Below are 27,497 nucleotides of genomic sequence, written 5' to 3' on the forward strand. Positions count from 1 at the left end.
TTTCGATTACTAAGTCTCTGTTCGCGATAATATATAGGCCTTAAAGATTGTCGAGCACTAATCTATCACTTTAGCTTTACTTAATATTTGCCTTTAATGTCGCTTTAAGTGACTCTGCTGAATGATTTATTATTATTATTATTATTATTATTATTATTATTATTATTATTATTATTATTATTATTATTATTATTATTGTTGTTGTTGTTGTTGTTGTTGTTGTTGTTGTTGTCGTTGTTGTTGTTGTTGTTGAAAGCACACATGTACTTGAAAGAAAGCAAGGAGCAGGCTGGCAGCTGTCACCGGAAGTGGTTGAAAATTCGTAGTTTCTGTCCCGTCCTTGACACCCTAGGAATGGGAACCGTTTCGAAGCATGAGGTGATGAAGAACTTCTGGGTTCACAGTACCCATGGCGCCCACGTTCCATTGTGCCTGTCCGGAAGAGCAGCCGGGTCTTTTGGCTTGTGTAGTGCCGGCACGGCGACAGCTTGGTAGGCATTGAGGCGCTGCTGTAGTTTCGCCACAATCTGTTGAAATGAAAATACATAACTTATTGTGTCGCGTACATATATGAGAGATATGAAAATTCATTGCGTCCGACTGGTATTAGGAGGCTTGGTCTGCATAAGTAGTGTCTTGGGAGCGTTAAAATGGTATCTTGATGTTTTTTTATTCGTGTATTGGCTCCAGACTTCGCGGCTTTTCTATCAGAAATGTTCAGCTGGCGTTTTCAAGTGTTTGTACAGTTCAGAAAAATCTGTGTATTTTTGTGCAGTTACCCCTCACAAATTGAAGAGTTGCAATTATCGGCAAATATGTAAATGGGAGCGCTGTTTGGTAAGCTGGAAAATTATAACGCTGGAAAATAAATGCGGATGCCTGACTCTAATGCACAGTGGAAGTTTTGTCAGTGTCACATGATAATTTAGTGGGTGACTCTGCTATATTTTGACTGAGAGAATCTTTTCGAGAGCATTTTAGGTGGTATGGAACAAGACTTTGGTTTGAATCATGCTATCACAATCCGGAAAAGCTTGAGTTCTCTAAAGGGAACATTTCCGTCTTTTGTATTTTGTCGTGTTAATGTGAGTCTATTATGGCAGGAAAATGTAGTAATTTTTGAAACCGCTATGGTGCAATTCGTCTATTAATAGATAAAGGAAAGTAAACTGATCAAGCCAGAACTGTTTAATTTTCTAGGCATTTTCTGTGCGTCCCACCAATCCTTACGCAACATGTAATAATGGCGTGTGTTTAAATCGTTAGTGCCAGCTGGCAGTGGAACCGGTCCGGTGCCTTTGGGTGAATAGTGCCTCTGGAACATTCTTTTCTGTGCAAAGGTATTTGAACATGCATCTGGGTCTGCGTTTCGTGGATGCTATTTGAGCACCCTACTCAGTGCACCCAGCCGAAATGAAGAATTTGATTTCGAACCATCACACGAGAAGGCCTCAATGGTAGCATTGTGCAACACCCATTTTCCTGAACAAAATAAGGCCGAAAACGTTAAGAATCTGTGTTTTCTTTGATGTCTTTCACTGAATTGAACAAAAGAAACGCGTTTTGGCGCTATGTCAGTGTTTTTTCCATTACGATCAAAGAATCGAAAAACTGCTTCAGTGAAAGTAATAAGGAGGCAGATTACTCACATTGGGATGGACTCTGGCTAAGTTATTCAGCTCGCACGGATCCTTGACGATGTCAAAGAGGTAGACAGAATCGCTCGACGAAAAGTTTCTCTCGTACGGTTCCCTACAGTTCAGCGTCGCTCGTCGCCTCCACCCTTTAGGAATCCTGAAACCGCCGTCCGTTCCGTACATACATCTGAGCGTCTTCACGACGTTGGACGTGAAGAGCAGGTCGTCCAGGTCACGTCGTGGACGGCTGCCTCCCGCCGTCAAGTAGCACTGGTTGAACAAGCCGGTGCTGTCCACCACTAACTTGTACCTCGAGTCGCGAATTGCTCCAGCCGAGAGCGAAGGGTCGATGTTGTAAAGCACCTCGGCTCGTGGTGAACGCCACGCATTCGAGAGGTGCTGCCACATGTTTTGTCCGTCCAGCTGAGGAAGCTTCGCTACGTTGCCACCTTAAAAACACAAAAACACTGCACGCCTAAGGTAAGGCAAAAGGAATATGGACGCTTGCGAGAATAATAGTGGCATAAGGCTCCAGGTTTAGCCTGGAGGGATCATATTGGTAAACGTTATTGTCCAAGGCTCTGTTTGAGACTCTTCGAAACGCAACCTGATAGGATGAAATACCGGCGCGGCACGGAGGCTTTCTTTTTTCCAAGCTGAAATTTTCAATGTGAATAAATTATGTTAGTGAAACCAGGCATTCATTGCCAGTGTAGTGAACTCCATTCCATGGCAACAAAAAGAATGGTCACAAAACAAACAAAATGATATACTGTGTTCATAAATTGCATATTAAAATGGGAACATTGTGTGTCGCAGGGGAGTATCTGGGAGTATCGTGCCTGCCCGTCAACGAGTTTCAGGGCGTTCGATCCGGGTTGCGACCTCGCGAACCTTTTATATTCCTGGTTGATGTCGGGCAGTCATAAGTGTGCCCATTTCTTATATTCATACAGAATGCAAGAAGGCGAATAAATGCATCCCTTTCCGTCTTATTGCTTGCTCCTGCTCCGTCAGTATTTTCTTCTTGATTAGTTTTACAATGCTCGATTTACTCATTTTTAATGTCATCTTGTTCGTAATGCTCACTTTTACCATCCAAAAATTAAGTATAAATTTGCTCTGCTTCGCAGTCGAAGGAACCATTAGCTATGCAGCATTTGCATATTTGTTAGCACTGGTGTATATATTGAGCACCATCAGTTATTCAAACTTTACGTGTCTGTTCTTCCTCGTGGCATTTTTTCTTCGAATTAGAGAAGCTTCTCAATTCTCACAATTTGGTGCAGATTATAAAGCGGTCCTTATCAACCGACATATCACTGCGGCAAGTGAGGTCCCAACAAGCCTCTACATAATTTAACGATCGCGTTTTTTTTTCGCCACCTAGATTCATGCAGAAACGATAGACGTGATTCTACTAACCGGCAACGGAATACAAGGTGGGCAACCAGTCCGTAATATGCATTAGTAGATTTGACACTCTTTGTCTCCGGGCAAGCAGCGAACTCCAGAGAAATGCAGCCGCCCGAGTGCCTCCCTCCCACAGCGTGCCCTTCGTACCGCGCAGGGGCCAGTTGAAGCTGCGGCTGGAATGCATGCCAAAAGGAGCTCCGCCATTGTCGCTGCTGAAAACGATGACTGTGTTGTCCAGCACTCCGGCCTCGCTCAGTGCTTGGAAAACTTCGCCAACAGATAGGTCCATTGCGTCCACCATGCCTGCATAATGAACATAGCTGCTTTGTCTTACGCTAAATCTCGAGCGAAATAGCTGCATACGAATAGCCACAAGTAGTGCGCCGGGGGTAAGAAAGCGGACAGGAGTTTGGTTGACGTATTGCGCCCTACAGCAGATGTGGTTTCCATGGGCCCGTTGCTGTTATTCGTGAATCGAACGTTACTTTATATACTAGCCTTCTCTTCACTGTGTGATATTCGCTCGTTGTTGTGGCACCGTTCGTGTCAGCATGGGCGGCGGGTTGAATAGCACCGTGCTAGCTTGTTTTATGTTCGGTGCAAGATTGCCTCAAATTCGGATTATATACCCTCCCGCGTTCCTTTCGTCTTCGTCAGGCGTGTGCCAAACTGAACTTTTTGGATATAATAAGCATTAAACTAACATCACACGGTGGCATATTCACACATCACTCTATCGTTGTCGACTCGTACCACGTGACTACCCGAAGGTTAAAGCATGTACTATTATCAGGCACGTTCTAATAGAAAAGCGATATGTGCAATAATTTAAGCAAGGAAGAAAACTTACTGCTACCTAGTCAACAGGAATCATATGGAGGTCCAATGACATATTTATGTTGACAATGACACAGTGTCATTTAAATGCCTAGGCAAGAAAGAAAGCGTCGTGTCACCCACTAAACAGGAATCATGTGGATGCACAATGTACATAGCCAGAAGCAGAATTCATGACACATTTAATTTTCTCGTGAGGTAATTCTGCCATTGGCCAGCCGTCTTCGTTTATAATGTATCCGACATCAGAATTGTCCAACGCCTGCTCTTACGAGCAGCTTTAGCGCAAGAACATTATTGTCTATACAGACCCCTATTTATAACGCAATCCTGCGCTCTTGTCGAAAAAATTATGGTGACTCTCTGTGAGATCAGAGGAGCTATAACCTTAAAGGGACAGTAAAGTCTTCCTTCCTCCGCCGGGTTCTTCTTTCTTGGTGTTTTTCGTTTGTTCTCGGCTTTTCCTAAGCCGCTGCACTGTTGTCGGCTTCGGTATTCCGGGACTAAAGATGCTGTTTGTCAATAAATTCAACTGAATTTATTTACAGACATTTATAGACGTTAGCGGCTACACTGAGTATATGTTAAACAAGGAAAGCGAGTTCATATTAACGAATGCGGCTGAGCAAAGGCCTCGTGGCAGTCCGTTGGCCCGATCGAGTGCTTGACGAGATCGGTCCGTTGTGTCTCAAGTCTCAGCTTACACTGGAACCTCTCAGCCACGCACATTCTCACCCCGAGCCACGGGATCATGTCCGGGCTGCGTAACTCGCACTGACGGTGGCCGCCGCCCCAACCACCCGAGCCGCCCGCGCCGCCTAGACCCGACCCAAACATTCCCCAATGATTGCCTTCTCCATCAGATGTCACTGCAGCGGCTCGCTACGCTATTTATGGCGCTCGCCGGACCCAGTGCGCGAGAACCCCTGCTGCTCCCTTTTTCGCCAAACAGCATTCGGCCACCGCTTTCCCAAAGCAGGCGCTCTCCGGAAGCGGCCCGGGTGCGAGCCAACAGCACAACATTGCAATGCAACAGATACACAAACGCAGAGTGGACCCCAGAGAAGTCTAGCAAGCATACACTTCAGCCAAACTAAAAGAATGCAGACATGAGTTTAACCAAGGCGAACATTCACAAGCACTTTACAGGGACAGTGAACAAAAATATGAAAAAGAGTCAAACATCGAAATTCTACTCGGAAATCGTTACTGTTCCGATACGCAAGGTTTATTTTACATATTTTTGAACAGATGGCTGTATTTTTGGACGAGTGTGAGCGCTCGGCCGCTGCAGCCGGGACGCGCGGAGGGGCGCGCCGACCACCGTGACGTCATGTGAGCCGGCTTGCAGCAGCAGCAGCATAAGCAACAGAAATGAGCAGCCGCGCTCTGTAGGTGCACAGAAACAGGGCGGCGATTTGCATGTTGTGTAGGCAATATTCACGCGCCGATTCAGGCAGTCGACCCTTGCGCAATAGCGAGTGTACGCATAGAGTGCCTGTGGCGTCCATTCGGGGTCTGCTCCAGTCCACCTTGTACTTGCGACAGCGCTGTAGTGCGGCCACTGCGGATGCTGTATCAAGCTCTCCCATAGCGTTATGCGGAAGTTTCATGACCGGATGAAAAGTATTGAAGTACCCTGTCATGTCAGCGCCCTTTCGCTGGCATGCCAGAGCGCTATAGCGCTGCAGCAAAGCAAGACTCGTCCGATATTTAGTCACTGTCCTCGAAGTGCTCGGAGCATAGAAAGTCACGCTTTGACAGTAGCCATGTGGGCTGCGACTTGCGCGCAGCGCTAATTTATCTCCTTTCATGCTTCGGCTCTACCGGAAAGGTATGGCACCGCTTGTCTCACCCGACGATACTATTCCCATACCATTTCGCGCAGTGGCGTAGAGGCATTCTCCCGCGTCTTGCCAGGTGTTTGACTGATCACATTACACAGCAGCACACAACACAAAAGGCGATTTTGAAGACTTGGGCATGAGCTCCGCTTGCGAAAACAAATATGCGTTGAGAGCAACCGCACTGTTGAGACGTCGTTCGCTCCCGTACGGCGCCGTCCATACGGGTGGAGAGACGCGGGCGATGGCGGTCGAGCCGTTATCCGGCACAGACAATTTCACAGAAATGTCACTTCCTCTAGCTCACGACTCGGCCTCTAGACGCGGTATTTTGTGAAAAATGCTTACTTTCATTATTTCCCGCTAGTTTCTGCCTGAAAACAAGGTTGTGTTAAGCAATGTCAGCACCAAAGCTTCCATTTGGGCTAAAAATCCCGGCGGTAAAAGTTTTGTTCAGTATCGCTTTAATCTGTTCCAAATTGTTTCTATTATTTTTCTGCAATCAGATCTCTACAAATGGTGAAATCGTTTGTGGCCATCCCCAGTTCGCCTGTCTGTTATGCGACGTGACGAAAACAGCGAATTTCCTTATCTGATATGACGCATACCCGTTGATTAAAACATGATTAAATCAACTAAAAGAAAAATAATAATTTCTTATTTTACACCTTTCTTTTTTGCCCCTTAGCACTCCCTTATTGGTCACAGGCTTCCGGGCTTCGCCCACTTCCCCTTCCACAAAACCGTGAAAGCTCACCACATCTAAGTTATGTGGACGCATTGATGATTGATGTGCCGAACTCAACAGATTTCTTTTTTCGGAATAGCCAGAGAATTCCCCGTTCCGAAAGGAATGGAAGAAGGCGACCCGCCGATCGATCTGGCATTAACTGATAGGAGCTGCTGGGAAGAATGGATTTATTTGTTCATAATAAATATTCTTTCGTGGACGTATAACGTTGTCACATCCTTTCGGCTCATATACATCGCTCTGCCAACTCATCTTCGCTGAGAACCCGTTATAGTAAAATTTTTAGGTTTCCTTTGCACGTCGCCGCGATTTTCGACCAACCACCGCAAGCTAAGCAAGAAGGAGCGCGTCAGTCGCAGAAGCGGGCACCACCCTCCTCATTCAGTTTTGTACTTTCACTGCGCTAGCTCGGCCCTACCGAAACCCTCTCCACTTCTGCGTGCTTCTTCTCGCTTGTCAGTCAATTAGTTAAGAAAAACCTGTCAAAGGTCGACGATGTTATTCGCTTTGAAAGGAACCAAGTGTGACTTGCTATAAACGAAGAGACCGCTTGATTGTGCTAGTGAAACAACGCGATGCGCCTCCGCCCGATGCTTGCGTCAGTGGTTACCCAAGACTGACGTCAACAGATTCGAATAAAAACAGATTGACTTCAAGAGATTCGAATAAAAACAGATTGAACTAGTTTGACCCTATAGGGCCACAGTTCTTTCTTGCTGAAAGGAACACTGTTCTCACGCTAAGTAATTAACGGAATATTGCAAGCTCATCTCGAAGAAAGAGAACATATAGAGGTCAGTGATGCATCAACCGGAAGGGCAGCGCGAAGGGGCCTTACCTGCAAAGATTGTTCTGCTTGTTTCACCTATGTACGGAAACTTTTCGATGTTCTCCGGTGGAGCCTGCAATGGTGTGCTGCTCCCTGAACCGTGCACTGCCTGGTAGCTCAGGACAAGAAAGAGCGACTGGAAACAGGCGGGAACAATTTGGAATTGATAAAAATGTTAGGAGGGCGCACTTTGCACCTTACAAATGTAAAGCTTAACAAATAAGTCAAAGGCCTTGTAGCAAAAGAAAATGCTAGCCTCTTCAATTAGCGGTAAGAATAACAGTGTGAGCAACGTTACCTTGCCTTTTTTTCTGTTCCGAATAACGTCCTTGGCTCGCTGTGTGAACAGGGTTGTAGAGTAAGTTCCGTTACTCGTCCACAATGGATCCGTGTTGAGCCAAAAGTCGAGACCGGTTTGGTTTTGCTGCAGAAGAGTGAACAAGAAAAATGTCGATATACGCCATACGCCTTGCGTCAGAAGGCTTTCAGAAAAATCGGCAAGAAAACTGCCGGGGCGCCTTAGTGGTTTTGGCGTAAACCTGTTAAGCCCGAGGAAGGAGGGTCAAATCCTGGCCGTGGCGGCCGCATTTCGGTGGGAGCGAAATGCAAAAACGTCCCTGTACCATGCACTGGGCCCCACCTAAAGAATGCCAGGAGGGCAAACCTAATCTGTAATTCCCCGCTGCAGCGTGCCTCATCATTATATGGTGGTTCTAGCACGGAAAACCCCAAAGTATACCGTCTTCAATTCAACAAAATATATCTTCAAAGATGTTTAAAGTTTCACAGTAAGGATCCGTTTTCGGAAGAAGACGGGGAAGCGTATCTGTGGCTGGACGCTCAGAATGGGAACCAACAGGTTGGCTGGTGCGCATTACGCACATAGCCGTCACGTGAATCAGCAGTTGTGGCACTGGGGAACATAAAACGCAAGACTTGGCTCTCCTGCGGCAATCTAAATAGCTCGTACCCAATAGCTCGTACAAAAAAAGGCCACCCCTGTCGCTATACCCTTGATTATGATCATTCCGGCGTTGTCGTTTCGTCATGGTGGCTCTATCACCGCTTTCCTGGAACAGTGATTCCACTGCCGTCCTCCCATTGTCCTCGTGCCCACGTCTCGTACTCTGAGAAAGTGATTGAGGCGTACGAAAATGCGCTGGGCGGCGTACGTCGGCCAGCATTGGCAAGGATCGGCATCACGTTGTCCTCGTTCCGTCGTTGTCCCGCCGTCGACGTCATGTCGTCGTCGTACCATATTCATCCCTGCTGGCTGCTGGCTATAGCCTTGCATAAATGGCCAGTGCCGAACATAGTGCAAGGACATAGCGGATATAATGAATACAGATACGGCTCGCAGTGGCACGGTATGGATGTAAGAGCGGGCGTTAGCTTCAACGCCATCACGCCGTCGTTGTCATGCTGTGGACGTCATTACATCATCCTAATGCTATGATGAGCATGCATTCGTGGTCATGTCATACAGGCTTTCGTCGTGTTCACTGTGACGCTGTCCCCGCGTTGTCATAGTGTTGTCCTCAGGCTGCCATCCTCGAGCCGTCGTCCTCCTACCGACATCGTCATTCTGTCGCTACCACCCCGTTATCACAACATTGTCGTATTAGCACCCAGAGTCGCCGTCATTTCATCTTGTCCTTTCGTCGTAGTGTTTCCACTGCCTGTAATGACGTCATCGTCACGCCTTTGTCGTCATACAATTGCCGTCATTCCAGCATCGTCATACCATTGTCGACATATCATTGTAATTATTTTAGCATCGTCAACTCAGTGTGGTCGTGCTATTGTCGTAGTTCTAGCTCCGTTATTTCATCGTGACACCAGCATCGTCACCCCTCCTTCCGCATACCACCGGTATCATTGCAGCATCGGCACTACGTTGTCGTCATGCCATCGTCGTCACATGGACGTCATTTGGTCATCGTGATGCCAGTGTCGTCATTTTGCCGCCGTCGTGCCTCCGTGGTCGGTCCAATTTCCTTCGTGATCATACCATCGACATCCTTCCAGCATCCACATCACGTTATCGTCATGCACCGTCGTCGGGCTGTCGTCTTCAGGCCGTCGTCATTGTAGCATCGTCGTCACTCCAAGCGTTGTGATCCTGCAGTCGTAATGACGTCGGGCACGTCATCCTCATCATTTCGTTGTCATCATGCCATTGTCGTCATTGTAGCGTCGCGACGCCACGTGGCTCATTACGTCTTTGTTATTCCTTTGCCGTCATACCGTCGGCATCATTCGAGCATCGACACCACGTTGTCACCGTGCCATCGTCGCCACTCCAGCATCGTCATCCCACGATCGTTATGCTGTCGTCGTGACATCGTCTTCGTCGTGCCACCGTGGTTGCCGTGGCAGCAGCGGGATAGTCGAAGGCAGACAAAGAAAGCTTCTCTGTAATACCAAGTCTAAAGTATTTTCTTGCTAGCTCGATAAATCCTCTTCCAACTTCCTCTGATGATTTCATGACGATCAGGCTGTGCTGTTTCCGCTTACGACGCAGACTGTTAGCCTGGTGGCGTTTGCACCTATATTTTCGGAGAAGCATAAGATAGTACGCACACATAGTGTTGCTCGGACTGTACAAATATTGTACGATTGGAGTTGCCGGGAAAGAATGCCGCAGATTGCGGAGAATAAATGTGTGGAGCGAAATGGATCACGGGACGACGGGAAAGGTCAACGTACGTGCGAAAGTGAGCGAAGAGAACAAGTTGAGCGTCAGTCAGCTGCCCTGATGAGTAACAGTAGCACATGCTTCTAACGTGAAATAATCAGTTACGTATGTGTGAATATTCGAAACTTTTGAATAAGGAGTAGAATAGTTCTCTGTTCAATTTGGTCTGCGAATCGATTAGTCACTACGCGTAAAGACGAATATTTTTCGAATACCTCTCGAATATTTCAGAACGTCAAGTCTGCTCAATGAAAGATACAATTGCAACAAAAGTACGATAGATTTAGTCCTTGCGGGCGTAGTGTAAACACGAAACATCAGAACATGCATAATGGATCAGGCTGCTTCGCTAAGACAGCCACACTTAAACGTCCATTCAGTGATTATTCGCGCTCTACGGAAATTCATGGGCATGCTAATAATTCTGCTTGTTTATTACGAATGCTACATTTGTGCTTAAAATAAACAATGCTTCATAATGTGCAATGTGCTGACACAAACTTGCTAACGTTATCAATACCAGGACGCAAACAACGCTTTAACTTAATCGTGAATACGGTTTTTCATTATTCGAAAAATATTTGACAGTCTATTTTGTTCGATTCGCTTCTGGCTCTATTTGATGCTTATATTATTCGGTCTCAAATATCATTATTATTTGTTTTGAACACATATACACACATACACAGGTATTAGGAAAGGGAAAGCGAGGAGCAGGCTGGCAACTGCCACCGGAAGGGCCACAACGCCTGCCTACTCTTCTGAAGGGAGGTGACAGCAACACAGAAATAGAAGATAGGAAGGAGGGGAGGAAAAAGGAAAGAGGAAAGTAGAGCAACAGGACACTGCAACAGGACAAATCTAAAGACTAAAGTAGAACTCTCCAGCCAGAATTAAAGCGACGCCGCGTCGAACAGCCTGCACAATTATCAACCGCATCCATGGCTAGTTCGCTATGCGGCTAATTGTGTTCTCCACGATGAGACGCCAAGTAAAGCTGCATGTAATCACCGTTTCACCGTTAGTCGGTTCACAATATACACTGTAAGGTGTTTGAACTCACCACCTCCCATCTTCGAAGGAAGAAGCATTAGGGTACAGTACTGATAACACACAGTAGGGCCGGTCACTGAAGGTCATGCTACTACAGAATGTTCAATGTTCATGCTGCAAACGTGAACCTAAGTTAGTTTGTTCTATAAAGGTTAGTAGGGCGCGATGGGCCTGATCACGTTTAGATGCACAGCCACTGGGGTATAAACATTCCTCGAGTGTCGCACACCGCAGGCCAAGGAGATGATAGTTTCTCACTAGCGACGAGAGATACCCCACGTGATGTAATTTTGCTCGCACAGTCATTAATACTGCGCACAAGTGGACAATCAAGCTCACTGCGTTGTAACCTGCTAAGGGCAGCACGGGAGTCCGTAAAGATGACAACCTTCGATGTAATTAACTCCTCTTGCACGCATTTCAATGCAACATTAATTGCTGCTAGTTCCGCAGTTGTTGACGAAGTTGGATGAGGTATCTGAAAGATACGTCGTACTTGAGTTGAAGGGCAGTAAAAAGCTGCAGACGCGCCTTGACCGTCGTTCTGTACAGATGCGTCTGTGAAAACTTGAAGATAATCTGGAAACTTTTCGAACAAGTGAGATTGAGCCAATTGGAATTTTGCCGAAACAGCCATTTCAGACTTTTTGTGCATGTCAGGGATTGTGAGGAAAATGGGGAATACGTGTTTCGTGATACCATTTGGAGGCGGAGACGTATCTGAAGCAGCACGTTCAGAAATGGTAGTGATATCCATAAATAATGCCGCCATTTTTCCCATGCGAGATAATGGGTGGTGAATCAGACGATCAAGGAGCGATTGACCATTCGATGCGCGGTGCAGACGCTCAATATGATATAGAGCTCTCTGATCTGCTTGCAGCCTCAGGAGTAACTGATGCGCTTCAGTAAGTAATGCAATAGATTGCGCCTCACGAGGTAATCCAAGCATTAGTCGAAGGGCAACGCGATGATCTCGCTCCAGTTGGGCCATCAAACTAGGTGGTATGTTCAAAACTGGTAATGCGTGCAGTATGCCTGAGAGTAGAGATGACTGGTACACTTGAAGAGCCGTTGTTTGGTCGCAACCAGCACCTCGAGCAGTCAAGGCGGCCACATACTTAAGAAGGGAGTGCGATTTGCGTCGTACAGATTTAACGGCAGGACGCCAAGAGATGCGATCATCCACAATTAACCCCAAATAATGGTGTTGTCGCACCCAGTTTATAGGCGTTTCGTCAAGATACAGTCGGCTCATTGTTCGACGAGTGCGTTGTTTAGGGTGATATGCTATTGCAGCTGGCCGGGGCCAGTTCTACATGGATTATATGTTCTGGTGATTTCGATGTGAGCCCCAGATCTCTATTTTTTCAGTGCAAATTTGCGAGTCGAAAAGTATAAGGATGTATTATTGACTAAATTTTGTACTCTACACTACACATTATTATGAAACACATCCGTTTATGACTGCACCACTGAATTCTGAAGCCAAAAGTTATTTACTAATGGCTGTGGAGCGGAGCAGAATGTCAACCTGTGTTCTTCTACAGCTTGAATGGTAGATATTGTTTTTCTCTTTTCTTGCAGCAATATGAAATGTCACCTGAGAAACTTCGAGAGCTTACGTGCTCTAAAGAGGCTTACTAAAGTGTAAGAGAGTTTAATATTTTTTGTGTCTAATTATTGCGAAAGTAAAGTAACATGAACAAACGTTTGTTTATTAAACGGTTGGCTAGTTTGTCCTTGATCATGAATCATGAGCCAACTAGAGCATAATCTTGTCTGTGTGACTGTCATTTGTTATTTTGTGTGTGTCCTTTTGGAACAATGCAGCGCTACCTCACCTCCTTGACTTTTTGTTTCATAGCGTGTCTAGCACTCTGTTATTACTTCCCAAGTTGTCGAAAAACTGGCAGGACGCTTAAGCTTCGCTTTTAATAGTGGAACGCGATATAATTCAACGATCCCTGACTGCTTTCTAGGCTTCCCGGCTGCTGCAGCTTACGTAACTGTAACGTTTACCGGGAAACACCGGCGGCGAACGCTATGCACGAAGGCGAGCTTTCTGGTTGAAATGCAGCCTCTTGCGTAGGACGCGATACGCCGGAGGCTACCGCCATCTGGAGCTGTTGTAAAGAACTGAGCGCGCCGCTTTATGGGTCTGTGAGATTTGCGCGCCGGCGAAGTCCATGACCTCTCTATAAATGGGAGCAACAGTGGAAAAGGGGCTTGTGTTTTTTTAATTTCCGCATAACAGAACTTTGTTTTCTCGTATATACAAAAACAGTCCTACGCTATCCTTTCTGTACTTCGCGTGCACGCCATATTTTACGATTTACTGACCTATTTTAACTTGAGAAATTTATTTAGTTCAGTAACTTCCTTGCGCTACATGGAGGGCCTGCGTGGTTGGCCACGCGTGGTTAAAATGATTTCTGCGGGAACGACGTCCAAGGCTAGACGCCGACGGCGAATTTTTTGTGATACGGGGCCCTTAACGCTATTGCATTGAAAGTGCTCTGCGATATAATGAATTTGTGTTGCCAAATCTAGTAACGGCTGATTGGCTTCGCGTTGAGATATCGGTGTTTAGTATGACCCTCCAAGAGAGCTTTATATATGGAAAATTAGGACGTTTGTATCTCAAGCGAATAAGCATTACAGCATTATTTCCGTACGCACGACACAACTGGCGCTTGTGTACTTACGCACGTAACGTTGTGCGTGAAGTAGTCCTCTTCTCCATTGTGGAAGCCGTAGAAGCGGTCGAAACCACGAGATGTTGGTGTATGGTCTCTCGTGTAGTAACCCAAGTGCCACTGCGAATGATGCATTGATATCAATACGCAGAAACTATAGAGAAGGTATACTGTGTTTTTCAGCTTATCTGGTGGTTCATCTCGCCGGCGTGGCTCAATGGCTATGGCGTGCCGCTGCTGAGAATGAGGTCGCGTCGTCGATCGTCGGTGTGGCGCGGCCGCATTCTGATGGGATCGCAATGTGACACCACTGCCATTCTTATATTTACGCCGGAATTAAACACCGAGAGGCCGAAATTAATTCGGAGCATCCCACAGAGCGTTTTTCTCATCGCCCCTGTGGTGTTAAAGAAATCCTTAAAATTCTGAGATTTTACACACGAAAACCACGATCTGATTAAGCGGCGCGACATTGTGGAAGGCTCCGGAGTAACTTTGACCACCTGGTGTCTTTGACGCGCACTTGATGCACGGCTCACCAGTGTGTCTGCATACAGCCCCCATACGAATGCGGCCTCCGCAGCAGGGATCGATCTCGCGACCTCGTGCTCAGCAGCCCAACACCATAGCCACTGAGCAAGCACGGCGGGTAGCTACTGGATTAACGCGGCGGGTTGTAGACAACAAGGACAACCTTGTTGTCTACATCGCCAAAAACTTATTGCACGTAGTTTATCACTGAACAATGAAAGAAAAGTATAAAAAGTAAAGCTCTGTTCGTGATCGGTTCTGCCTTTTTAACGCAAAGAGGGAAAGAGAGAGGGAAGAGGTCAATTTTAAGAGACCCAGAGAGGTAGATAATTTTGAGCGCGTGGGAGTCTTTCCGGGAAAAGCCAGCTAGACCTTCGACAAAACATTTCAAACCTATCACTAGAGCAATCAAGGCGCGTACCTTTCCGATCAAATGGGTCTCGTAACCAAGTTCCTTGAAGTACTGGGGCATGATCCGCACGTTCAAGGGCAATCCCCAAGGCTCAGCTATACCAATAGGACGGCCTTGCATGCCTGTGTAGCGTAGATATAGAAAAAAACCGCAGTCCCATTTATGACGCTGTATGCGCACATTGCGGCAGCGAGCGTACAAGTAGGTGCTGAAATACTGAAAATGCCGCGTGGAACTTCTTACAAATGAAAAAATAAACGAGTGCGAATTAAAATTGTCAAGCAAATACTAGTTCCACACCAGAAAAAAAAAGTTGCATAAATGTCTAAGAAAACGAGGCGAGGATATGTCCGCATAGGTTAGTACACGCATTTTAATGCTTAATCTTTATGAAAATGTACGTCCATAGCGTTGCTTGGTTACGTTGTGGCCGCTTTACAACAATACCACGATGATAAGCTATTTGTACATTACGTCGCTGCTTTTTCCGTGCTTGTCTGTTTGATCCTGAGTGGCTGCGGATAGGCGCTGATGGTGTGTCTCAGCCTTCAGGACACACATCGGGTAGCATAGGTGTCCACCGACAGAGCAGGAGTGGAGTACTCTAGGTAGCACTGGTTTTGCGTCTTGCTTTGCAGCGTCAGCTGCTAAAGTTTCATTAAACGATGTTTTGTTTTTCCGGTTTCCATACGGTATGAAAACATCGAGGTCATCAAGCATATCACTAAGCTGTTAACCGAAAAACACAATACAGGATATGTCACGATTATTATCCCTGTTCCCTGTACCTGATTAGTATTCCCATTGATCAATACACGTGCAGTCACTGGTAGGAGTTCCCAGTTTAAAATATGGAAGTCGTTAAATGTTGCTGAGAATAAAATAATTGCAAAACATGCCCACAGGGTAACTTGAGAGTGCTTCAGAACTTTCTGAACGATCGGTGCAAAAAATAAAAAGTAATAGCTAGCGGCTTGGAACTGATATATTGTCGTAGTTACAAAAATGTAGCCGGATTCATTAGAAAACACGTGTTATCGGTTTGCGTGAACAGACATAGAGCGTTGGCGCTCGCGGAACTGGAGGAATGTGAGTCGATGTCAGAGGTGCAGCTGGGGAATTAGAGCGAAATTGACGTCACGCCGGTTCATGCAGGTGCTTTCATAGTGGCGTGAGTTGCGTGAGTGATGGCTTGATGCTCGGATATAAAATAAGGCACGTGCTCGACGGGCTCTATTTGTTTCCAGTTGCTGCGACACGAAAACTTAGACCAGAAGAGCAAAAGCTCAACATTTGGTGTGCGTCAGACGCTGCAGTTTGGTGAAGCTTTCCAGTGATCGGTAAAGTTGCAGGGAGTCGAGGAGAATTACGGTCAACAGTTGACGCTGCCTTTAATGGGCGCTTACCATTGAAGTTTCGATAATATTTGCAAGGAGTTATCGGGGCTTTTATATGCGGCAGGCGCTCACCCAAAAATTGCGGTGGAATTTGGTGGAATTTTTCGGATACACACTAGTGACCATTCGAAATTAAACAAGGTATTCTAGCTTGTTTTATTTCTATTACGCGGTTGTGCGTAAACGAACGTTCGCAAACTGGACCGCTGCTGTGCTGACGTATCTGGCAGCAGTCTGGGTCTCAGTCACTGCCGAAATGACAATATTGTGTAGATATCGAGCGAAATTTGCTAGAACTTCAATTTGCGTGTCTCTCTCTAATAATCTTCTGGTACTTGTTATCGTGGTTACGACAGAGAGGCATCACCTGTACGTATAGGGTAAAGTCCAGTCATGAGGGCAGCCCTTGAAGGAGTGCAGAATGGCTGGACGTAGTAGTTGTTCAGTACGACACCATCTGCCGCGAGTGCGTCAATGTTTGGCGTTGGGATCTGAGAGGACCCGTGAAAGCTTACGTCGTCCCATCCCTGCAACAGCGACAGACGTCCATACTGTGTGACCGTACAAACATTGTCTTTTCCAGCTTTATTTTAGGGCGTTAAATATCGTTAGCATGCTGAATGAGACTCGATGACTTGCAGATTTGCCCGAAACATGTGCTTGCATCATTCGCAAGCCAGAAATTTATTTAATGGTTGTAATGTGCAACAATCGTCTTTCCAGCTGATCAACGAAGGTTGTCACATTACCGATGTAACTATAACGAATCAGTCATCGGCAACCTAACTTTATGAATCGATGGCACGAAACCATTCTGCTGTTTACTAAGGCGAACCCTGTTCACTGGTTTTCGCCACAAAAAATAAAGCGGCCAAATCAGATAGGGACGAGTCAGAGCTGTGGGCAAAACAAAACGCCGCCGATTTTCAACAGTTTTTATCTGCAGGTACTCAAAGCTGTAGAAATTTCACTGTATAATACACGAAAAATTAAATATACTTGTGCTTGAGGCAGAATTACCGTTCCTATTATTGACAAAGTATAACATGGCCTTTCGTATGTTGAAATAATTTGAAACGCATTTGAAAACAGGCGTTACGGACTGTTAGTTACGCGGGACAGGCAGATCCTTTGGTGCCTCAGGTTCACTACTTCCAAGACACGTGCAATGCATATGCAGGGTGTTTCAGCGAACACTTTCAGAAATTTTTAAATGTTGCCTGTGGCAGATATCACAATTCTAGTTTGTGAGCACTGAAGCACTTGTGTGCTTCAGTGCATGAAACGGCGTTTTGTTAACAAATTAACTGGAACTCCAATGCATTTCTCCGCAAAGTTCGGGAATTTATATCTCGAAACAGGTGACATCTTCAAAATTTGTTCCAAGTGTATCCGCCTTGCGAACTCCTACGCTAGGATTTGTAAATTGCACTATGGGCCATAATGTAATTACATTAAAATGTAATTAGTTATTTTTATTATATAGTCGATTTTTCATCTTCATTTTACAATATTAGAGAAATGTAGTTCAATATAATAATAAATTAAATGTAATTTGTTACGTACAATTCAACAAAGTTAATTGCTGACGAAGTTATTAAATATCGTTCTTTCTGCGATTGGCCAAAGGAAACCTTGCTTATTCGTTGTTAAAGCAGTTACGAGATTTATGGCTAATAACTTATGGTGTAATATTTTTTTTATTTATTTATTTACAAATACTGCAGGCCCTATTCGGGCCCAAGCAGGAGTGGTTACATCAATAGTAACAAACAAGGCTAGAAATAATAACAAAAAACAGAATACAGAACAATAATAAAGATATATAGAATATAATATACATTAACATCAGCCTTTGAAATATAGACATATGAACATGAATACGATATAGGAACAACAGTTGTAGTTTGCAACTCAACACAAGTACTGACAAACCATGTGCACACAACAGGTCACTCAATTCAGCATTTTCACCTAATTTTATTACAAAACACAGACAATGATTAATTAATTTCTTTCCCTATGTGCATGCTATTAATCAAAAGAAAAACCATTCACAAGATGAACAAACGATTGTGTGGTATTAGCACTAACTATTTCTTGTGGTAATTTATTCCACAATGAAATAGCATGAGGAAACAGGGAATATTGATGCATGCTAAGGTGACTGAATGGTTGCCTAACTGTTTTGTTGTGTTGTGTACGGGCAAAGCGTATTGACGGCTCGATTATGTGACGTTCGCGCTGTATGTTAAAGTGACCATGGCATATGTGCCTGGCTATAGGAAAAATTTTATAAATATTAAATTGCCTTCACCATAATGGTGAAATATATGTACACGTGGAATCGAATACAAGTGAAGCATATGTAATAGCTTCACACTAATAGTTAAGCATCAGGCTTTCGAAATTGCTGGACGTTGAAATTTTTAGAGAACCAAGGGAGATTCTGTGATTCTCCGAGACACTAAAGAGCAACAGTAAATCACTCAGACGGCGGAAACATGCTCCCAAAGCTTTATATTATTTCGTTGGGTGGGAAAATGTTGGTTAATACTAAGGAAAAGGAATGGCGCACTTCGTACTTCGTACCCTGCACTGAAACCTCAGCGCAAGGATGTTAGTGTATCGTCCAGATCATATATATAGTGGCATGAAATACCAAAAAAAAGAGCTTTCTTTTTTTCCGTATTATTGTCTAACACAGTAAAAGCGCTCTAATATCGCTAGGCTTAGTGGTTGTTTCACTTAAAATGCAATGTGGTGCTTTTGAACGATCATCAAGTATAATCACCAGATTAAACGTTGTCAGAAATTGGAAGATCACGGTAAACTGGCGGGAAAACTTCAGACGGCTTCGCCAAACATCCTTCGTTTTGCTTTTCTTTTCTCACCAAGCCTCCTCTCAAGGTAAGAGTTGAAGCTTCGCTATTACCCAGATCACCTTACAGTTCACTTTTATGCCCCTTAAAACTCAAGCATGGGAAAACCGGTACAAAATGCTAAATGTAAAAAGCTGTCACTCACTCACCAGCTCGTCCGCCAAGAAGATAATGATGTGAGGGGGCTGCCTTTGGTACCGCACAAAAAGCAGTAATAAAGGTACAAGTGCGAGGTAGAAAAGGCCGGTTTTCGCTGACCTAAGAATAAGAGTAGTAATAAATGGAGGAAATAATAGGCCCCATAGAAATAATCATACAGTAACGAGACGGCAATCTCAGTAACATTGCGTCACAGAATGCATTTTCGTTGAATCGACCCAGACAACACAAATACGTCCTGAGCTAGTCCCACAGGGCATGGGATTCAGGACGTTCCATCTTCGTAAAATTTCCTCAACTGGTCCTACCTGGATTCATTTATCGGTCCAAGTTACATATTGAGAACATTTCTAGGAATAGTTTGAGGACATTATTCTGTCTATTCGAGCATGTTTTCAGGATGTTCCTGCCTGCATTTAAGCGAACAACGACTGTATATATATTTCATTTTACCAATGCACAAATATTACAGTGAAGCTGTACATCTCTAGCCGATTCCTCCGTCCGTGTGTCGGTCGCCTGTACGCTGAAAACTCCTCCGGCGCAACCCCATGCGCATGCGCGAAATAAGAGAGGAAGAGAGGCACGCAATTAGCCAGCACCACCTAGATAGCACAAGGTCTGTTTACCCATCTCCATGAGGTCATGCTACCTGGCCCGAAATTTCCATTGACAAGGCTGGTGGGATGAAAACGGTGACGTCAAAATTACTGTTGCCTACTCAGGAGCATATCCATTAGATTCTATGGCAGTCGGGCCAGTTAACATGGCGTCATGGATCAGAGTGAAAAGACTTTGTGCTCTCTATGTGGCGTTGGATTAGCGGCGCCAATGTTGACGTCGTTGCTCTCCGTCGCTGACGGGCGCGAGCGCGACAATTTCTCTCCGGCTCTGAAATGGGTAGGCCACGCGTCATACGTACTCTTTAGGAGCTGGCAGCTTTCAATCAGCAACGCCGCGAGAAGAACCGGGAACTAGCTCGTCTACGCTGTGCTGGTGCTGCAGCCTAGGCACAAGAACAGGCTGGTGCAGCCGAGCGCAAGCAGCAACTGCGTACGGAGGATCCGGCAGCCTACCAAGCCGTCGTTTACTGAACCGTCGGATTAACCCAGTGATAAACACCGGGGCCACACGTTTCAGCTTCACTGGTTAACGATCTGTACCGAGTGCTTGGGTGGTGATTTTTTAAATTAAATTGATTATTTCACTGCTAACCGACTGTTGTATATATATCAGCTACATGTCAAAATGTGATGGTGCGAACATGCATCTCGTTGCGAAGAAGAGATTCACAATAGCTGAAATGTAAAATTTATTATTGCGAACTAAGGTAACGCAAGTCCACAAAGCTTAACAATATTTCCGGAATGTAAAGGTATTGTAAATCTCTATAAGACACACGAAATGAGTCATCAGAAGTAAGTATGTATTACTAGTCGATGAATACAAACACCAATATCCACTCAGTAAATGAATAAATAAAAACGATTAAAAATAATTAAGCATCAAGAAGTCTGAAGTTTGTTGTGTGAATTAATTCGGCCCATATTTCCAAGGACCTTTCAGATATACATTACTACACCTACGGCCGGCATAGGTGCTGGACGCGGCTGGATAAACAAGTACAGTCATAACGATTGCACTAATGCCGAATATAAACCCTATGAATGGTCATGCAGGAGCCAAAGAAGTAAACAAGAATCCAGGGGTCTGAAGGTCTTGAAATGTAGAGCAGAAAGTTTGCAATGGCTCGATATTCGTACATCAACTGAATGCTTCAGCCTACCTTTTTAATAAGTTAAACTCGAACTAGCTCTAACTAGCATCGAAATTCTTGAAAATGTCAGTCCTTGATTTATTTTAATATTGCAAATTACCATATCTTCGTTTGTAGTGCTTATGTTGCTTTCCTAGAGCATTTTCGTGTAACGCCTGTTATCTTTTGTGTCTATGACCCTTCTACCAAGGCACGAAAAAGGCTTGCAATATTTATTAACGAAATCAAATAAATATTGTCACGAGACATGGACAGGAAGCAGCTGCGCAACCTTTACGCAGCTGCCACTTGGTACGATTCTCATTGCAGCTGTATGCTGAAGCATCCCACCGGCAAAGCTGACTATCTCTGGGTTACAGCATTAAGCTAGTTCAACATTGTGAAATATATTGTTGCTTGGATAACCATACTTTTCCATAATGACCTATGCTGCTCGTAATTCACTAACGCTTGCTAAGATAATTTGTTGTGCACATAGTTATACATTATATGCATACATTATCCATACATAAATATTCTTCAAATGTATATTAAAGCAACGCGCACTACTGTAACTAATGGAGAGGGTTTAGAAGAAGTTGTTGGTTGAGTTGGTGCATATTAGCGAACACTGTTTAACTGCGCGAACAAATGGACCACAGAGACAGCATGGGACAAGGACGGGTGCAGACTAATTGCAACTAATGTTTATTCTACAACGACCACATATAAGTACACCCCCTACATACACCACTGCGCGTGCGCGAAAAAGACCAGGTAAAAGAAAAAAAAAACCTTATATATGCAAAACGCGACCTACATACGCTCGTCAATAAACCTCATTTCACTGTTGTGTAAATAAACTGAGGTGTCACTGACACAGTCTTGTCCCTTCTTTCTAATATGGTACGCCTCGAGTAGCTCTCTCGCTCGGCTATCTCGACAGGGGCACAAAATCTTTACTTCCTTCATGATCGGCTTTCACGTGCTCGCCAAGCAGTGGACAGGCAGGTGCCCATTCGTTTTATTTCTAATTGACAATTCAATTGTCAATTATACTAATAATATAAGAATCCAACAAACACACCAAGGACAACATAAGGCAATATGCTTGTTCTTACCAATAAAATTAAAGAAATGATAACCTAATGGAAATGAAAATAGATGAAAAAGCAACTAGCCACAAGTGAGGAACAATCCCACGTCTTCGCATTACACGTGTGATGCTCTTACCAATTGAGCTACCACGGCGCCGTTATCCTGTCCACTTTTTGGTGTACTTATGTTTTACTACTAGAAGTAACTATGGGGGTGTTAGCCAGTGCCGCCACTCACAAACCTTGGCGGCGGAAGTAGAACATCCTCTCTGCCGCAGGCGTCACAAGTCGGCGAGCTTTCTAGGGGAAGGTGATTGGACAATAAACCCACACATGCTACCTGAATACATCAATGTTGTCATCGTAAATAAAAGAAGCAGACAAGAGACCGTTCCTGCTATCGCCTGCTTTACTCTTACTTCCTCTTCTTTCTTCGATCCCGCCGTGCTAGCGCCTGCGCCCAAGAGCCACTTTTCTTCTTCATTACAATACTTCATTACCTTAGCAAATACTCTGTAGGCAACAGACAATAAGCTGACTGATCTATAAGTTTTCAAGTCCTTGGCGTCCCCTTTCTTATAGATTAAGATTATGTTGGCATTTTTCCGAGATTGCGGTAAGCTCGAGGTCATGAGACATTGCGTATACAGGGTGTCCAGTTTTTCTAGAACAATATACCCACCATCCTTCAACAAATATGCTGTTACCTGATCCTCCCCAGCTGCCTTCCCCCTTGCATAGCTCCCAAAGCTTTCCTTACTTATTCTGACGTTACTTGTGCGATGTCAAATTCCTCTAGACTATTCCCTCTTCCATCATCGTCGTGGGTGCCACTGGTACTGCATAAATCTCTATAGAACGCAGCCACTTGAACTATCCTATCCATATTAGTAATGATATTGCCGGCTTTGTCTCTTAGCGCCTACATCCGAGTCTTGCCTATCTCTAGTTTCTTCTTCACTGCTTTTAGGATTTCTCCTTTCACGAGAGGATGCTCAATTTCGTCCGTAGTATAGTTCCTTATGTCAGCTACCTTACGCTTGTTGATCAGCTTCGAAAGTTCCGCCTATTCTACTCTAGCTGTAGGGTTAGAGGCTTTCATCCATTCGTGTTTCTTAATCAGATCTTGCATCTCCTGCGATAGCTTACTGGTATCCTGTCTAACGGAGTTACCATCAACTTCTATTGCACACTCCTTAGTGATGCCTTTAAGATTGTCGTTCATATCTTCAACACTAAGGTCATCTTCCTGAGTTAAGGCCGAATACCTGTTCTGTAGCTTGATCCGGAAGTCCTCTATTTTGCCTCTTACCGCTAACTCATTGATCGGATTCTTATGTACCACTTTCTTCCGTTCCCTCCGCAAGTCTATGCTAATTCTATTTCTTACCATCCTATGGTCACTGCAGCGCACCTTGCTGAGCACGTCCACATCTTGTATGATGCAGGGTTAGCGCAGAGTATGAAGTCTATTTCATTTCTAGTCTCGCCATTCGGGCTCCTCCACGTCCACTTTCGGTTATCCCGCTTGTGGAAAAAGTTATTCATTATCCGCTAATTATTCCGTTCTGCACACTCTACTAATAGCTCTCCCCTGCTATTCCTAGAACCTATGCCATATTCCCCCACAGACTTGTCTCCAGCCCGCTTCTTGCCTACCTTGGCAGTGAAGTCGCCCATCAGTATAGTGGATTTTGTTTTGACTTTACCCATCACTGATTCCACGTCTTCATAGAAGCTTTCGACTTGCTGGTAATCCTGACTGGATGTAGGCGGCGCGTAGACCTATACGACCTTCAATGTGTACCTCTTATTAAGTTTCACAAGACCTGCCACCCTATAGTTAATGCTATAGAATTCCTGTATGTTATCAGCTATATTTTTATTAACCAGGAATCCACTCCTACTTCTCGTCTCTCCGCTAAGCCCTGGTAGCACAGTAGCACAGGACGTGCCTACTTTTTAGCACTGTATATGCTTCTTTTGTCCTCTTAACCTCACTGAGCCCTATTATAACCCATTTTATGCCAGCTAATACCTCCAATAGGACTGCTAGACTCGTCTCACTAGATAACGTTCTAGCGTTAAACGTTGCCAGGTTCAGATTACAATGGCGGCCTGTCCGGATCCAGAGATTCTTAGCACCCTCTGCAGCGTAACAGTTCTGACCGCCGCCGTGGTCAGTTGCTTTGCAGCTGCTCGGGACTGAGGGCTATGGTTTGATTGTTGTATTCATAGAGGAGGTTGTGGCCAAGTACTGCACCAGGGTGTGGCCAAACCGGCTCTGGTGAGGGAGTGCGTTCCCGGGTCTGGTCACCGGGATGAGGCCGCACTCGAGGCCTGTTTAGGCAATTCTATCAACACGCGGAATTTTGTTTAATCTGGTGGAAAATGACCCGGCACCGGGATTTGAACCACGGTCCTTTTGCATGTGAGGTGGATGCTCTACATGTACCCCACCACTGCATCACGTATATATATGTATATAGCGGCGCTACAGTCGGCCCCAGCGCCGCTGAGAAAGAAGAGCGCCGAGATAGATCACGCTAACGCGCTCGTCCTAAGCAGTTGCATCCACCGGCTGCTCTCCGTGACCATCGGCACCATGGCTCGTCGGCTCCATTAAACTCTTTTCTGCCAAAATACCCTGTCACGCACGAGGACGCTTAGACCATTTGAGGATATTCTGAGGATGCCTTGTGTAGCCTGGGAACCCAATATTCACGTTCACAATAAACGGTTCAGTGCTATGCTGACTGGCAATGAACGCCTATGGACAATAAACGCTCAAGGATGGATGAATGGATGCTGTTCTTTATTTCGATTATGCTTCATGTTCATGCAGCCCACATGAGAAACGACTGCTCACCGAAAGAGACGCGTTGTCACAGCGCACAAAACGCACCAAACACATGCGCGGCAACAGCGAAACAAGATAACCTTTAGTAGATACCATTGCTTGAACCATGGGGCTGTAGTATAGTTCCTAACGTGAAGCGAGCAGTACGGAGGAGTAGTTTTTAAATATTGCTTAAATTCTTCAGAGAAACGCCTTCTATATTTTCCTGTAACCACAGTTCACTGCTTACTCAAGATCATGACTCACGCTCTTTTTTACAATATATCCTTTGTATGAATAGTAAACACTCTTGGTTTCACACGTTCGAGCCAGAAATGATTATTGTCACTTTACAGTTAGTTAAAGACACGAAAGCGGACGAAAACATCCCGAATCTAGTTCAGCTAATACCACTATGACACAACGATAAAATTATCTGACGCTCTGCTTATACTATCAGTGCTGTGAATAGAGTGATGCACTCCCGTGAGGATTCTCACCGTATTGATTTGACACTTCTTATTTATAGAAAAACAGTTAATGACATGACCCTTTAAAGAGATATTGCCTATTTAAAGAGAAATTTTCATCACATAGTTCAAAACTAGATCTTCTATGAGTGCTTTCTTTAAATGAGGCGTTCGGCATAAAAGTGAGCGTCCTTGTACATCTGGTTGAAGAATCTCAAAAAGTGTGCTAAATAGGTAGGTTAGGCTGAGGAAAGTAAGAAATATGCACCAGCTTACCTTCTGCAGCAAGGCATGTTTTATGCCAGAGAATGCAGCCTAGTGTTTCCTCACGCTTAGCCGCAAGTAAACGTGACAAAGAATGGAATCGTGCTCCTCGCTATATCTACCGCACACGAGTATAATTTGTAGGCTTGTCTTCACCTGAATGGTTGGTGTGGACCAGCGTGTACTGGCATCGCCACCGTAGCTGGATCATAAACTCCTTGCATGTGCGACGTGGAAAACAAACAGATGGGCACTTTACCGTCGCCTATCCGACGGGCAGGTGAAATGAGTGGTGTCGGCAAGGCAAGTGTGCAATAGAGGCAACCAACACATGGAAGCAGGTGCGAGCATCCCCACATAAATTGGTACAATGCTCCATGGCCTAATTCATAGACACGGGTGCATCATAAGTATGAGCAGGTGCGTTTCTTCTTTTTCTTTTGTTCTATTGAAGCTTCAGTAAATTCACAGAATAATTTCGGTCACTCACCGTTTATAAGCGCCAGTCATTCTGTTGTGTTTCATAATCAGCAGGCCAACCTTCGGCCCCTACGTCGCGATATAGAATAATGATACAGTTGCTGCGAAAGCCATGTGGAACCTTGAAATTTGACAAGCCTGCAAGTTTCTGGCGCCCCGAGCGAGGCCGCAACACAACTGCAAAGGTAAAAATGCTTCTGCACGTCATGTACGTATAGAATGTCTGTCAAACGCCAGGAATCTGGTATAGACGAGACACGCTGAATTCAATCCTGTGGTTTTACGTGCCATAACCGCAATTTGATTATGAGGCACGCAGTAGTGGGGGACTACGGATTAATTCTGAACACCAAGGGGTCTTTAACGCGCCCCCTATGCAAGGGCCACGAGCGTTTTTGCATTTTGCCCCTATCCTATATGTGGCCGCCGCAGCCGGGAATTATTTTGCAACCTCGTGCTTGACAGCGCAACACGATAGCTGCTAAGCGACCGCGGCGAGGAAGAGACACATGAATGATTGAATTCTGACAGTGCTGGAATTCATGACGGCGTTTCTACAGCGGAGCTGTGGTACGCTAGTTTCCAGCGGATCGCCGAGTGCGTATGCCGTGCACGTTGACCCAAAATGCCGTAGCCTCGATACAAAGCAAAAGCATATCGCCTGTGTACCCTCTCTCTCACCACCTGTACGTCATCGGCGCTCGCCTCAGAGCTGCAGCGCACCCTCGCCACTCACCCCCTGTGCTTCGTCCGTAGAATGCGCTATAATGAACTCTATGCACACAGAGAAAGACATTCAACAATAGGGGACGCTCGGCGAAAACTGGCAACAGGAAACAGGTCACGGCTTGTTAATCCCATCCGTTGGTCATGAAAAAAAAAAGAATGTGAAATTAACTTAGAGAGAACGTTTTAGTTTTATTTCTTACTCTTTCTCGGCAGGATGGGGGAGCGAGCGTGACCCCCTCGTCACTTACAACGATATCACCCAGCATTATAAGTTAGTCAAGAGAATTTTACCGCCAGCGCACAAAGCACTCAATAAAGCACAAGAAGTCCCGTACAGGCGGCTTCAGACGGACACCTATCCATATCCGGCCTTCCTGCACAAAATCTTTCCGGACGCGCATCCTCACGGTGCGTGTCGCTACTGTACGGATATAGCTAGCTTTGCTCACATGCTCTGGGGTTGCCCGCTGGGACCGGGGGCAAGGACCACCAAGGAAGAGTGGGACCGAGCTCTACGCAGCTCGGACTTTGAAGCACAGCTCTGGGCTGTCCATCGGGCACGCGAGGCGGCGGATGGGCATGGCCTCTCTGTCCCGACGTGATGCGGCCCGCTGCCCACTAATCACGTGCACCGACTGATTAAAAAAAGTAATTCATGCATCCATTCCCCTAAAACTAAAAAAAAAAAGAATCTGCACAAATGAACTTATACTTTGC

General features: G+C 45.2%; 1 protein-coding gene across 2 annotated transcripts; it reads right to left on the reverse strand.

Moving 5' to 3' along the window:
• Positions 1-273: 273 nt before the first annotated feature.
• Positions 274-26,264, reverse strand: LOC135906984 (arylsulfatase B-like). Of its 2 annotated transcripts, none has more exons than XM_070531858.1 (10): positions 26,062-26,264; positions 19,136-19,244; positions 16,472-16,631; positions 14,717-14,829; positions 13,774-13,884; positions 7,613-7,738; positions 7,324-7,450; positions 3,063-3,356; positions 1,650-2,086; positions 274-527 (listed from the first exon to the last, which is right to left on the reverse strand). In XM_070531858.1, exons 1-10 carry the CDS (start codon positions 26,094-26,096, stop codon positions 399-401), a joined length of 1,641 nt encoding a protein of 546 aa, XP_070387959.1. In that variant the 5' UTR covers positions 26,097-26,264; the 3' UTR covers positions 274-398. The 2 variants fall into 2 exon arrangements, with proteins under 2 accessions (XP_070387959.1, XP_070387960.1); XM_070531859.1 differs by lacking the exon at positions 26,062-26,264 and adding an exon at positions 25,584-25,789.
• Positions 26,265-27,497: the final 1,233 nt, after the last annotated feature.

This window comes from Dermacentor albipictus, chromosome 1 (genome assembly GCF_038994185.2).
Source record: "Dermacentor albipictus isolate Rhodes 1998 colony chromosome 1, USDA_Dalb.pri_finalv2, whole genome shotgun sequence".
Lineage (NCBI taxonomy): Eukaryota > Metazoa > Arthropoda > Arachnida > Ixodida > Ixodidae > Dermacentor > Dermacentor albipictus.

Excerpts from the sequence above, each read along its gene's own strand:
- LOC135906984 (XM_070531858.1), bottom strand. The coding sequence starts at position 26,096 with ATGAAACACAACAGAATGACTGGCGCTTATAAACG. Across the intron at positions 19,245-26,061 it reads ATGACTGGCGCTTATAAACG|GTCAGCGAAAACCGGCCTTT; the intron begins GTGAGTGACCGA and ends TCTTATTCTTAG. Across the intron at positions 7,451-7,612 it reads GGAACAGAAAAAAAGGCAAG|TCGCTCTTTCTTGTCCTGAG; the intron begins GTAACGTTGCTC and ends GCCTGTTTCCAG.